Below are 13,690 nucleotides of genomic sequence, written 5' to 3'. Positions count from 1 at the left end.
GCAGGAGAAGAAGAGAAGAGAGAGACACAGAGAGATTCCTATCAGCTGAGGAGAAAACGACCCCGATGACATCGATCGCAATGACCTCCCTACCAATTACAGCCTGGAGAGGGTAAAACCAGGGGACCAACTCATCCCAGTGAGCCGGGGGTCATCTTGGTCTTAAGTCTGGGGTCAGAACACAGTCTCAGGGACAATGGATGGTGGGTCACCCTGGGAGACTAGAAAATGTAGGTATTTATTTGCAATGGATAAAAACATTTTTGGTGTTAATGTTGAGGGGATAAAGATAAAAAAAAACACATCCATGTTAATATAAAGAAATTTATGTTGCTAAAACCTGGGGATATATCACCATTGCTGACCCTTAACAAATATAAACAGAGGCCCATGAAGCACCCAAATCCCACCGACCTCCCCGCATAGGGGCCAACGTGCAGTGTGAGCATGCCATGCCCAGCCTGCACCCCCTGCCATCTGGAAATGAAAAGCTCGGGGTGTCCTGCTCTTTGCACATTTGTAAAGCTGGAATTTAAAATGCAGAGTAGCAGATAACAGGGGAATGAAGATAAAACTGAGTCTTATTTGTCCAAATAATGAAAGGTAAATATAGAAAACAGGCATCTTAGGATATTAATTTTTAATTCTCTCAGTGCTATGGATGGAACCCAGGGATCTGCACGTTGGGCAGGCACTGAACCACTGAACTGTATCCCCCAACTCATACTAGCTCCTAAATAGTTTGAACAGCTGTCATGGAATGGGGGAGGGAAAATGGAAGACTTTCCAAACATTCTCTCCTCTCCTCATGGCTAGATTTCCCTCAGTTTCTTTTAAAGATATGAAACATAGCCTTTTGAGGTTAACATGTTCCCAGATTGCATTTATCTAGAGTGAGTGTCTATGTGTTTTTTTTTTTGTGTGTGTGTGTGTGCAAGCACATCCAGTCACACCTGTTGACACTTGAAACATTTTTTAATAAATCAATTTCTCAATACTTAAAATCAGAATTTTAGAAAATTTCTTTGGCTAATAATTCAAATATCATTTTGCTTTTAAGATCAGGCTAATTTAGGCAAGAAGCAAACAATGTTAATAAGAACTTTCCCAAAGATTGCTTTGTTTATGATTGATGTGTATTATACTCTATCTATCTGGGTTCTAGCAAGCATTTAGAAATTAAGGAACTCAGATTGAAACCAATTCTAAATCAGGCACAGTTATGTATTGATAAAGAGCTTAGAGCTAAACTCTTGCAACATCAAACCCTAGCCTCCGAAGGACTTAAATCTTCAAAACTTGATGAAGTAAAAACAAAGTAAAATTTAAAAAGATGAGAAGGTTGTAATAGCAACTCCATGATACATTTGATACCAAAGAATAGACAGTTTAATAAAAGTCAGTGCCCAAAACAGGAATTCTGCTCAATGTTTTGGAACTGACTCCGAGATGCTCAATAGCACAGCTGGTTAAATGCAGGTATCTAAATCCCTCTATTAAATGCAGACATCTATTGTAACAGAAGTCATAAAGCACATGCAGTATTTTGTACCAGGTACTTCAGGCTCACAGAATGAATGACGAGAATCAAATCTTTCGCCTCAGCAAATATGCTGACTTACATTTTCTAAAGGTATGGGGGCGGGGGATGTTCCTGACAACCTTGCAAATGTTAAATCCCCACACAGTGTGCTCCAAGTATCTTCAGCAGCAGCCCAACGGCATAGGGCCACGGGCCACAGGAAAGCAGGGTAGGCTCCTATGTGGGGCTGTCCCATGGCCTGGCCCAAGTTTGCTGGGGGAAGAGGATGAACAGGAAGAGAGGAAGGTGGGAAGATTTCAAAAGTGGTCCCTCCCATGTCAGCAACACCTCAGGGTGGGCCTCAGAAGCCCAGGATTTAAGTCCTATCCTACAGTCACCTGCGATTGACCCTGAGTAAGTTCTTTACTTGTCCCCCTGGGCCACCTCATCTACAAAGTAGGAGCTGTTGCACTAGGCCATCTGGATGTTATGGCATTTTTATGACAATCACAGTAAGGTTAAGAAAGCTTTTTGCTGGGTGCGGTGGCGCACACCTGTGATCCCAGCAGCTCAGGAGGTTGAGTCAGGAGGATCATGAGTTCAAAACCAGCCTCAGCAAAAAACAAGGTGCTAAGCAACTCAGCAAGACCCTGTCTCTAAATAAAGTACAAAATAGGGCTAGGGGGCTGGGGCTCAGTGGTGAAGCGCTTGCCTAGCTCACATGAGGCGCCAGGTTTGATCCTCAGCACCACATTAAAAAATAAGATAAAGGTATTATGTCCACCTACAACTAAAAAATAAATATTAAAAAAAAAATCAGGCTAGGAATGTGACTCAGTGGTCAAGTGCCCTAAGTGCAATCCCTGGCACCAAAAAAAAAAAAAAAAAAAAAGCAAGCTTTTGTAAACCATAAAGCTTCCAGCTGCCTTAGGAAAACTGCCCCAGACCCTTTGCTGAAGAATGGTTCTTAGCTACTGGCCAGGCAACGTTCAAGGTTCACACCTGCATGGCTGGTGTAGTCACATGAACTCATCAGAAAGTACCAGCAGGAACCACACCATACTTTCAGGATTAAAGCCGTGCCTGGCATGGTGCCCACATGTGTTCCCAGGGAGAAGTCCTAACTCAGAAACAATCGCTTCAAGTGTCTGGAAGGGTGTTTATGGAGTGTGCTCCTGTCCCTAGAGGATACCCTAGTGTGTATTCTCTATATCCTTGGAAGCAAGAGGAGTCTGTTTTAGCCCACGAGACAGCACACAGAGCCTCAGCATTCCTTACACACGTGCGGATGTCACAGGCAGGAGACACTTACACACTCAGTGTGCACTGGATGGACGGCAAACAGCAGCGCAGCCAGCAGGGACGCTCTGGGGGCCAGGTGCACCCTCCGGCCTTTACTGGTGTACTGCAGGCCACCAAATAATACAGAGAAGACGTCCACCATGAGGACGGAGATGCCACCGTGCAGCAGGATGTTGACCACATGGAAACCCACGGGGTGGAAGCCGCCTGACAAATAGTAGTTAATCCTGCAGCAAACACGGATGCTCACGTTAGAGTGCAGCAGCAGTTGGAAGGAGAAGCGTGCAAGAAAACATTCAAAGGAGGTGAGCGAGACTCTGCCTCATTGGTAAAAATAGCACCAGGCTAATAACACGCCAAGCTAAAAGCTGAAGAAACAGCGTGGACATAATTAACCACGGGGGAAAATGGAGAAATGAATGTGTCCAAGGGGAGTGGGACTGAAGACACCTGGCGAGGAAAATCAAAGGGCAAGCTAGACAGACTTTTAAGTGCAAAAAAGGGGGGACTGAATTCCCCGTTGACGTAATAGTCCACACATCACTCAGCGCTGCCCTGCAGGGACCTGGGTTTCAAATGGTCACGGAACTTGCTCATCCACAAAAGCAGCTCCTCACAGTATGCCAACCAGCCTTCCTCAAAGACACACCTTGGTGTCAGGAATTCCCACTTTTGAGGGCGTCCAATTGCTGTGGTTCCACTACTCCTAGGCTTCTCTGAGAAATCTCTACAAAGGCATTAAATGCACCTGAGAAACACTAGGAACGAGAACCTTTGAGAGGTGACCATTTAACACAACAGTCTTCCAATGAACAGGCAGAGGGAAGTTGTTTCTAAGTTTCCTTTTTGCATACTGACTTGGTCACCGTAGGAAGGTTTATATCTTAATAGTTTTTTTTTTTTTTTGCTATTATTGTTTTCTTATCTTTAGTTGTAGATGGACACAACACCTTTATCTTACTTATTTATTTTTATGTGGTGCTGAGGATCAAATCCAGTACCCCACACATGCCAGGCAAGCGCTCTACCACTGAGCCCCAGTCCCATGTTTTTTGCTATTATTGTGAAAAAAGTCACAATTTCGCTCGATGCCTGTGTTGCTCTGACATATTATCATACCGATCTCTTGGTGCTGAATAACCATCAGTGGGTACAATGTTTGAGAACCAAGAAAACGATGGGAGGCTTCACCAAACTGCGCCTCGTCTTCCTTGCACAGGGACCAGGCTTTTCTCGGTTCAGCTGAGTCTGTGCTGTTGAAGCGAGCGCTCACCCAGGCACGTTCTCTCAGACGACTGAGTTGGAATCAGTACGTGCTTCTGAGACTCTGTGAGTAGCCTCTCCCTCCCTAGGAACCATTGCCTGGACTCCCCAACGCTGGGAACCTGGGACAAAGCTATACGCAGTATCAAGTGCGAGGCCTGGTGATCAGCCCACCCCACGCTGTCACAGCTCACCTGAAAGTCAGCACGGTGAGAGGCCGGTAGGACTTGTGGCTGGTGTTGCTGCTCAGTCTGCTGCCCCAGAAGTCATGATGCCACAGGTCTCCCAGGGGTGTGTCTGCTTGGAGGTCCTGCAGGGACACACCAGGGGGCATCGTGGTCAAGGGAGTCACGATTTCTCCCCTATCATATGGAAGCCCTCCCCAAGCCCTCTCCTTCAAAGGCCCTCTGAGCTCCCAACTCTGCCCACTACTGTCCATCTCTCTGGCTTGTCCTGGGCCAAGCCCTGCCCTCTCCCACCTAGGGTGCTGTCAGGCCTCCGAGGGGGCCACTGTGCCCTCTGACGTGCTCTCTAAGTTGAGCATTTCAAAATGCACCTCAGCTCGCCCCATCGCTGTTGGCTTAAAGTCTGGCCATAGCCTCCCACACTCCTGCCCTCCTCTGCAGGTCCATCCGGGTTACTCTCAGCTCCTGTGTCAAAGGATGTGCAGCACAGGGCTCCCCTGGATGGTCGCCCTCAACTCTCTACAGCTGAACTCCTCTGAGGTCCACATCTCAGCCACCAAGCCTTCCTAAGTGGATCCCACAACCTTCCGAGTCTAGGCCCATTTCCCACCTGTCCCCACAGGGTCTGGCATACTGGTGACTTATAACACTTATTTGTTTATAGCACTTGGCTTGAGTTCAGGACCTGGGGCACATCTGCATTTAATGGGAATATACAGAAGGTGGTTAATATATGCTTATAAATGGACCACTTAGCTAAATAAGATCACTATATCATTCCATTAAATAAGGATTTTATTTTCTATTTTTCCAAAAATTTCCATTTTTGATGACGAAATATTAAAAAAACAAACTTCTTTACAACTGCACTTCCTTAATTTCCATATAACTTTAAAGATCACAAAATATTAAAAAAACAAACTTTTTTACTACTGCACTCACTACCTTGATTTGATACCATACTAAATATGCTTAAAATGCGTCTTTTTCACATTCAAAATATGAAACTAAATGGTGTGAAGGGCAAATAAGACTGTGGAGTAAACAGCAAATCTGATTGATTTTCTCTTTAAAGCAAAATTCAATAGGAATGTTCTGGGGGCTTAGTACATCCTAATTTTCAGCCCTTGAGTTCCTAATTTATTTATCAGCCGTACCCAGAGTTCAGTACTTGTTACTTTAGTGCTTACCCACACCAAGGGAATGGCTGGAAGGAGGGACAGGTGTGGAGTGGGTCACCTGACACCCACGGGAAGGATGGCTTTCACCTCCACTGGGGTCAGCTTCAGGGCCTTAAGCACACCAGCCACCCCATCCCAAGGGCTGGGTAGATGTTTTGTGAAGATCGTGGAACCCACCTGCTTTCCCAGTGGACTCAGTGACAGAACAGGAAGACTAAACTCCTATATTGTCACCAAAGTGCTTGTTCAGTGGTGAAGGGGCTGGGTGGAGGGTCTCGCCCTCCCTTTGAACAGGAAATGAACACCGCTGAAGCTCTAAATATTTGATCAGGCGTAGCCGCCGTGCAGCAGGGTGCACAGCAGAAAGAAAGGTCAATTTTCCCTTATAATGATTTATGGCAACGATGGATTGTATCTGAAATTCATCATGACTCCACTGTCTCAAAGAAGATCATTGGCTCAAGGAACAAAACGGTAACTCAAGACTGCAGGGAAGCTTCTGGAAAAGTCTTCAATACTACTGGACCCACCCACAGCCTGTTCCCCATCACTCAGACACAGTCCCACGGAGGGCAGGCGTCCTTCCATCCTACAGGAAGGAGAAAGGAGGCCGGCAAGTTAACCCAGGAGCGCAGGACAACACCGTGCTCAGCAGAGCCTCCCCTCACAGGAGGAAAGAGGGTCACATCCAGGGCACCTCCACCACAGAGCTCACTGGAATGGTCAGACACTGGTTCTGAATCAACTCTTCACATACCCAAGAGTCAAACTCATCAAAATGAAAAAATGGGAATTTCAAAGATCAAGTTGAATCTTTGTTAGAAAAGCAATTCTGTGGTTAGAAAGCCATTAATCTGACATAGAGCTACTCACTTCTTTCATATGTGGTTTAAAATTAAAAAAAAAAAATCAAGATTAAACCATCTGCAGTAGCTGCTGGGTAAACTTAAAAAAAATCACAGGCAAAGAACCTGAATTAAAAGCAAACATCAACAAGGTGCCCGTTAAGTGCCATCAAAATGGAGAGAATTAATTACAGTACTATGCTACATAAAATGCCTGTGAGTCAGTCATGTGTTTCCCCCACAGACATGCTTGGTCCTCAACAAATTCCATATGAAAATGGCTTTTCCTCATCTGGCGAATCTGTTACCTTCACCTGTTGACAGCATTAACTGCAGTGCTGCAGAGTTCCTACACCTGCACGTCCTACAGGTGGGCTGGTGGGTTCCTTCATGTCTGGCCGCAGGTCAAGCAACACACTCCCAGTGGAGCAACAGACTGCCTGCCACACAGCCCCGACCTTGTGCCATTTCCGGGGTCTTTCTCCTCTGGGACTTCCCTGCCTCTGAGTTTCTTACTCTGATTTGAACATTTCTTTCTGTCTTTGAACATTTTCCTGACCTTCCCACACACCAATTTGTTCTTCCCTTGCTCTGATGAGCTTGGGAAAAAGAATTCCATTTTTTCCTGCACTGACACAGCATTCCAGGTGAGCAAGACTGCCTGGGATTCTGCAAGGTCAGCCAACTGGAGCCTCCAAAAAGGGACAAGCAGGAAGTGCCACCCCTGGGCAGCACGCTGCCTGTGCCCCACAGCCGCCAGCAAGCTGTCCTCACACTCTCGATGGAGGAAGGGCCACTCGGGGAACTCGCTGCCTGATGTTGACCATGCCCCTTCTGGCCAAAGATCAGACCAACCCATCAGTGCAGCAGGATTTTCTTTCTTTTCTTAAGTTATAGAAAATTTTCACAAAACCCGAAGTACTCTTGAGGCAATACCCTGGCCTTAGAAGAAGGGCCTCTCTCATTCCTGTATGGACTGGGGCCTCACGAGGTTAGCAGGGGTTGCAGACCTTACCGCTAGGAATCAAAGAGGCACTCAATTAAGGAGATGATGTCAATAAATAAATAAAATGAGAAACCCACAGCATAACAGGGCCCAGGCAAACATTTAACCCAAGTTTAATAAAGAGTTCAACTCCAACTTTGATCATTCCTTAGACACAGGCAGGTGCTTACCATGTTTCCCAGAAAAGAATTAAGCTACAAACCTTATTGTTAACAATAGCTTCTGAGTCGTCAAAGACAAAATCTCCATCATAGCTCCGTGCAAAACACAGGAGGGAAACAAGTCCCACTACTAACTTAGCCCAGAAAGGGGGAAGGACCGAAGATGGGATGATGTGATCCAAATCGGTGTCCAGCTCGGCCATTTTGAAAACTGCAGGCTGCCAGCCTCCTGCTTCAGCATCGTGCTGGTTAGAAATCTGCAAGGAAAACGACATCACATAGAGACTCACCAAAGCACCGTCAGGAATGGGTCTGCAGTGGACATAGTTTACCTTGAGCACCTAAGAGTTAGACAGTCATATATGCTGTAATTTTACAGGATGTGGTTCTCTAACTACAGGGGGCAGGAATCTTGGGTGGGACAAAGCCAGATTCCTGAGCCCTATCATGACCTATGGAATCAGAAGCCCTTTGATTTCTGATGCTGGATGTGTTGCCCTTTAAGAAACACTGATTTAATGGAGATCTGTATTTTCTGACACCACCAGGCAAATCATTTTTTAAGAGTCCCTGAGCTGGTTTCCAAAAAGAAAGAGTTCACATTAGCTTTTTCCAATCAAGAAAAATCAGTAACCTTTGGTCATTGGGTCTTGGCACATTTTGTGTGTGTGTGTGTGTGGAGGGGTGAGACTTAGGGTAAACAAAACATGACCCAACTCTGAAAAAGCCTACTATCTATTTGTGGAACTTAGATAATATGCCAGTTAGATGAAAATCTGAGAGGGAAATCACAAGGCAGGGCACACGACTGATTGACTGGCTGATTGCTGTTAGTGGTTCACACAGAGGGGAACTACTGCTTTTTTTTTTTTTTTTGCCTAGAAAGGAATGAGCTGTGTTCCACAGAAGGGAGATGGTTCTACATGAGAATATAACCTTCAATACTGCTAAGAGTCAAGATAAAAAGGCAGACTTCTCTTGAACTTTCCTTTCAAACGGCAAATGTTTGTGCCCCAGCCTTGTCATTCATAATGTGTGGCCTTGTGTATGTCCCTGACTTCTGAGTCTATTTCCTGTGGTACTCTGAAAAACATAAGAACTTTCTAGCAGTAAGAGTTGCCTTGGAAAGGACCCAAACAAATGTCAAACTACCCACAAATCACGATCCCCGTGCGCCAGATACCCCCAGCAGGTGCTTTCTTTAGATTTGCCAGGATCATGTCTGGGTCAGACTGCTTGGTTCCAATCTTGCATGATTCTGGGCAAGTTACTGAACTTCTCTGGGTCTGTTTCCTTACCTGTAAAATGGGGATGACCTCATACAGCTGTCAGGAGGGTTTTAAGGAGTGCTCAGTGGAGGCTGGGCATGGTTATTATACTTTTGTGAGGGTGAAAGCCCAGGGCAGATCAATTTCCTCTGGAAAGCCCCCTTAAGTTGGCTTACTGGTCCCAAGGCTTCTGTCCCTGCACAGATTGGCCCTGTTCCCTTCACAGAGATGGAAAAGAATCCCAGTTCCATCTGGGCAAGCAGCTTGGATGTAATCTGTTTGCAGATCTCCAATACTCTAGATTAATGAATCAACAAGAAGTCAACCCAAGGGGAATCCGAGGTTGCAGGCATCTTTTCTACCACCTTCTACATAGTGAAGGTGGAGGCCCATGAATAGGGCAGAGGACACGCGTTTCTATGGCAGCACTGGCCTTCTCCAGGGGTTAGAGGAGGTTCTAGACAAAAGATCACATCTTGCTCACTACTTGTCCCCTGAGTCCTCTGACACCTGATGGAAGGCATACTCTCAGGAAGTACTGGGGGAATACTACAGGTACAATCTGCTGCCTTTTATTCTTGTTCAATGAAAGGATAAACAATTGTTCAAATCCAAATTACAGTTCTAAATACAATTCAAGTCACCATACAGGCTCTAGTCATTGTTTACATTCAGCAAAAAATTACTTCTGGGGTGTGTGTGTGTGTGTGTGTGTGTGTGTGTAACAAACAATATGGAGAAAGGGGAGGAGAGAGATTGAATCCTTAGAAAAATACCATGATGTGAAAATAAAATAAATAAATAAATAAAAATAATTATGGTCTTTGATTTATAAAATTACTGTGTAGGCCAAATGTTGTGGTACACACCTATATTTCCAGCTACTCAGGAGTCTGAGGCAGGATGAGCACAAGTTTGAGTCCAGTCTGGGCAGCTTATCAAGACTTTGTCTCAAAGTAACACACAGAAAAAGCTGAGGATGTAGCTCAGTGGTGGAGCACTGTTGGAATCATTCCCCCACTCCCCACCAACAAAACAAAACAAAACAGTGTGGAAGAAAACAATTTATACCAATTTGAAGTGCACAATAGAGTTGAGAGCTGATAAAAGGTCACACAACTGGTTCTGATGTTATCCACTTTAGTCACAAATATCGGAATATCATTTCACAAAAGTCTGATGAGGTTTAAATGGCCTTAAAGGAAGGCTGTGATGGAGGAGAAACTCTGTGCCCCTAGGTTGGTCACCAGGCCTCACTGTAGACCTCCAACTGTTTAGAACAGAACTCATGATTTTGGTACTCAAGCAACAGACTGAATATATGTAGGGCAGACTGTGGGCTCTGACATGAAGTGCCCTGGGGGGCACACCCTGGGGATTCCACAGGATGGCTGAGTCACTTCAGAATGACCTCCTCTTCATCTCTTGCAGGGACACCATGAAGAGTCTGTGCCTCTCCTTCCTCTATCCCTCAGTGGTACTCTCAGCCCTGGCTGGCTCTGGCCTCTTCATGGAAATATCCCTCCGTTTTTCTCTTAGTTTCCAAGGTCCCCACTTCTTTGCTTCCAATGAAAATAGTCAAAAATGCCCAATAAATGGAATTTCCTGCTCTCTTGTATAATGGAATAGTTCAGAAAATGCCTTTCATTAACAAATGCAAAACAAACAAACAAACAAACAAAAGGCTACAATATGTTAAAAACCCATGTGAAGGTCTCAAGAGTCCGGTCCAGTCCAGTGGTTGAGAGGAAAGACCCTGGAGACAGACAGATTTGGACTTACTGGCTCTGTGACCTTGAGCTACTTAGTCTTCCTCAGGATCAGTCTCCTTAGCACAGTAGAGAACCACTACTTTATTCAGAGTTTGTGGTAAAGATTAAATGAGGAAGGAGCTAGTCCCCATTACGGCTATTATTTTGGAGAGATTAGTTCGCAGTGCCCAATCCTTGACCACCGTCTTGGGAGTACCCACTTTGCTATCAATTGTAACTCCAACCAGGGCCAGCAGCCGCCCATCAGGCAACCAAGTGTAATTGAGATCTACCCTTTTTTTTGGGTAGATCCAAGTCACATGGACTCCCTGGACAAGAGTCTTTGTGTCCTGCCCAATTACACAGAGATCCTGATCCCAACTCCCCTTCCTCCAAAAGGAAATGACCTTTGTTCCACAATGAGGCTTGACACTCAGGTAAAAGGAGCTGTGGCCCCCTGAGGAGGCAGTCATGGGGACCAGCTCCTGCCACCCTATTATAAACTCATGTCATGAAACAGGAAGGGGCAGTGTTTTCCTCTTGATGGCCCTGTGCTGCACTGCCCTCTTCTTCAGGTGAACTCCTACCTGAATGCACTGGCTCCTTAGTCACAGCTGGAAGGACCAGATAGGTGCTTCTGTGTGGCCTCAGTCCAGTTGTAGCAGCCACAAAGCCAGTACTACCTGAGTCCAGTGTCTATTTTAACTGGCTCGACAGTAGTTAAATGTAAAATAAATCAGATCTGTTTATCTTTAATTTCTCAAACTTCTAAAATCAAGCTTCTATCTTTGAGATTAAAAAATTTATTAATCAATCATCAGTGAAAAGGTCAAAAAGATGTCAAACAGGGACTACCAAAAAACAAATGTCACTGAGCTGTGAACCACAGGGACCCAGGGACAGCTGACAAAGCACAGTGGGCTGCAGTAAACAGGATGGAGAGACCAAACCTAAATGATTGACTCTGGAAACCAATCAGCAGCAGTCACCCACTGCAGAATATTCTTCCACATGCATGGTCTCCGCGTGGCCTTTCTACCTCATGGGCATCAATTCACCCACATAGCCAGCTGCCCTCTGCCAGGCTGAGTTGTGACAGTGTCTGAGGAAATTGGATTAAAGAATAGGATGGTTTCTGACCCAGCACCTAGTTGCCTGTTAGTAGCTGGAGACTGGACCTGTCCCCCTGCAACCCAGGGTGTCTCAAGGTAAGGAGGCCAGCTTTTCCCACTGCCATCCCCCACGAAATGCCCAACCAAATTCTATTGAAAGTATGTCCTGTTGTGACAGTCCTCCTGTATCTTAATTCTCGTGATGCACGAGAGAGAGTCACAGCTACTTATAGGAAGATTGTCTGTGTGGTTACACATTCACAGTCACTGTCCCAGAAAGTTTCCAGCTTGCTACCTTGTAGCCATTTTCTCATCTAAGTGGGCCAGCGTCACAGCCCCACCTCCACCTAGGTAGGACGCGCCAGTTTGGTCGAGGATGTAGGGAGAAAGGACAGGGACGGGATCCAGTCACCCCTTACTATAATTGTTCCTCAAGGAATTCTCCCCATCCATCTGCTCCCGGTAAAAAGCAAAGTATGGATGACTCAACAGTGGCTAGATCCTTCCTCTAACTCCTCCTTTCTTTTGTGTAGGTTAAAAAAAGAAAGAAAACACACACAACCCACAGTCACAACATCAACAAGACCAGACGCCCCGTGGAGTTCGCAGGAGGTGAGGCAGTGGCTGCACCACCTGCTCGGCTTCCCCAACTCCCAGCCCACGCCGGGAAGTGGCAGCTCGGTGGCTCCAGGCGCCCCGGCCGGTGGCACCCGCTTCCCTGCCGCTTGGCTCCGCAGCCGCGCACAGAGTAGCTGGCACTCCGGGCGCGGCGGGGGAGCCGCCTCGCGTAACCCGGGGCAGGCGGCCAAACGGCCGGCTGTGCCCAGCCATCACATGCGCCGCGGCCAGCTGGCGGCCAGGCGCGCGGCCCCGTGGCCAGCTGGCCGCTCCGCCCAGTGCGCTCTGGGCCGAGGGAGCTCCCGTGCGGCGGAAGCGGGCAGGGTCTGGCGTAGTGACCTCGGCCCTGGAGGGGGAGCGCAGGACAGTGCCCTCAGCGCGGGCAGAGGGGCGCGCACCCTTCACACCGCGCCCTTTGTCCCGGGAGCTGCTTCGCCCGGGCGCACGGCGTCCGGGGCCCGCGTTCCAGGTCCCAGAGCCAACTCCTCCCGCAGCGCCGCGGCTGAGCTGGGCGCCGCCCCCAGGCCCGGCCGCCACGCGGGGCTGGCGGCTCGGCTGCAGCGGGGAGCCTGCGCCCGCTCCGCACCCAACTCCGCTCTCCCCGAGGCGCTTTCGGCCCTTCAGGGGCCACCCCGCGTGTTACCTGCAAGGAGCCCGACAGGCGGCCGCATCTCCCTCCCGCGCGCGGAAACTCCGGCGGTTCCCGGCGCCCGCCCGCAGCCGGCAGGGGAGGGGCCGCCCGCGCGCCGCCCCCCGCCGCGCCCCCAGCACCCCGCGCGGCGCCGCGCCGCCCGCAGCTCCCCACGCGCGGGCGCTCCCGCTCACACTCCCGCCTCGGCCCGCCCCTTCCTGCCTGCCATTGGCTGCTCCTCCCGTCACCTACGCGCCAAAGCCCGGTTTCTCTTCAGTTCATTGGTGGAATCGCGAGTGACGTCGGGCCATAAGCTCCGGGCGGCGGCGAAGGAGGCGCAGGGACCGACGGACTCCGCTGGAGAGAAGGAAGCAGATGTCCGCGAGCGGGACCTGGGCGGGGCGGGGTCGGGGAGCGGCGGCCTCGGCGTGGCCCGGGGAGGCGGGCTGCGGTGCGGGAACCGGGCCTTGCTTCCTCGTAGGCTGGAGTCTGGTTCTGCTCTGTTTTGCGCACTTAGCCGAGGGACTGCAGCATCCCTGCAGAACCACGCGGACTCCAGAGTTCTTCCTGTCGGGGAGGAGTTGAGAAGGTGTGTGTCTGCACTTTCTACCTCTCGGAACAGAACTGAAACAGTCCTTCCTCCCAAGGCCCTGTGGCCGCCCCCACCTGGCAAGGCCACCAAACCGACGTCCACGCACTAATAGTCACTGCTCACTTTGTCCTAAACCTCCCCTCCTGAGTGCCACTCCACCCTCACTATAGATCGGGGCTTGATTTGTTATTTTGCTGATTATCTCCAGACTTTAAGAAAGTGGTGAGAAAACATCACAAATGCAGATTAAATT

The 13,690-nt window shown here is 48.3% G+C and overlaps 1 protein-coding gene across 1 annotated transcript in view; it reads right to left on the bottom strand.

The window, feature by feature from the left end:
- Tmtc4 (transmembrane O-mannosyltransferase targeting cadherins 4) overlaps nt 1–12,940 on the bottom strand; it is a 56,154-nt gene extending 43,214 nt beyond the window's left edge. Inside the window, exons 1-4 of the mRNA XM_026399882.2 lie at nt 12,858–12,940; nt 7,507–7,722; nt 4,282–4,397; nt 2,835–3,051 (exon numbers count right to left, since the gene is read on the bottom strand). Coding sequence (XP_026255667.2) covers nt 2,835–3,051; nt 4,282–4,397; nt 7,507–7,668 — 495 coding nt within the window. The 5' untranslated portion in view covers nt 7,669–7,722; nt 12,858–12,940. The remainder of the gene's footprint in view (nt 1–2,834; nt 3,052–4,281; nt 4,398–7,506; nt 7,723–12,857) is intronic.
- Nucleotides 12,941–13,690: the final 750 nt, after the last annotated feature.

Source organism: Urocitellus parryii, chromosome 2 (assembly GCF_045843805.1).
Source record: "Urocitellus parryii isolate mUroPar1 chromosome 2, mUroPar1.hap1, whole genome shotgun sequence".
NCBI classification, from domain to species: Eukaryota; Metazoa; Chordata; class Mammalia; order Rodentia; family Sciuridae; genus Urocitellus; species Urocitellus parryii.
The sequence above is the reverse complement of the archived record's forward strand: the minus strand, read 5'-3'. Positions and strand labels throughout refer to the sequence as shown.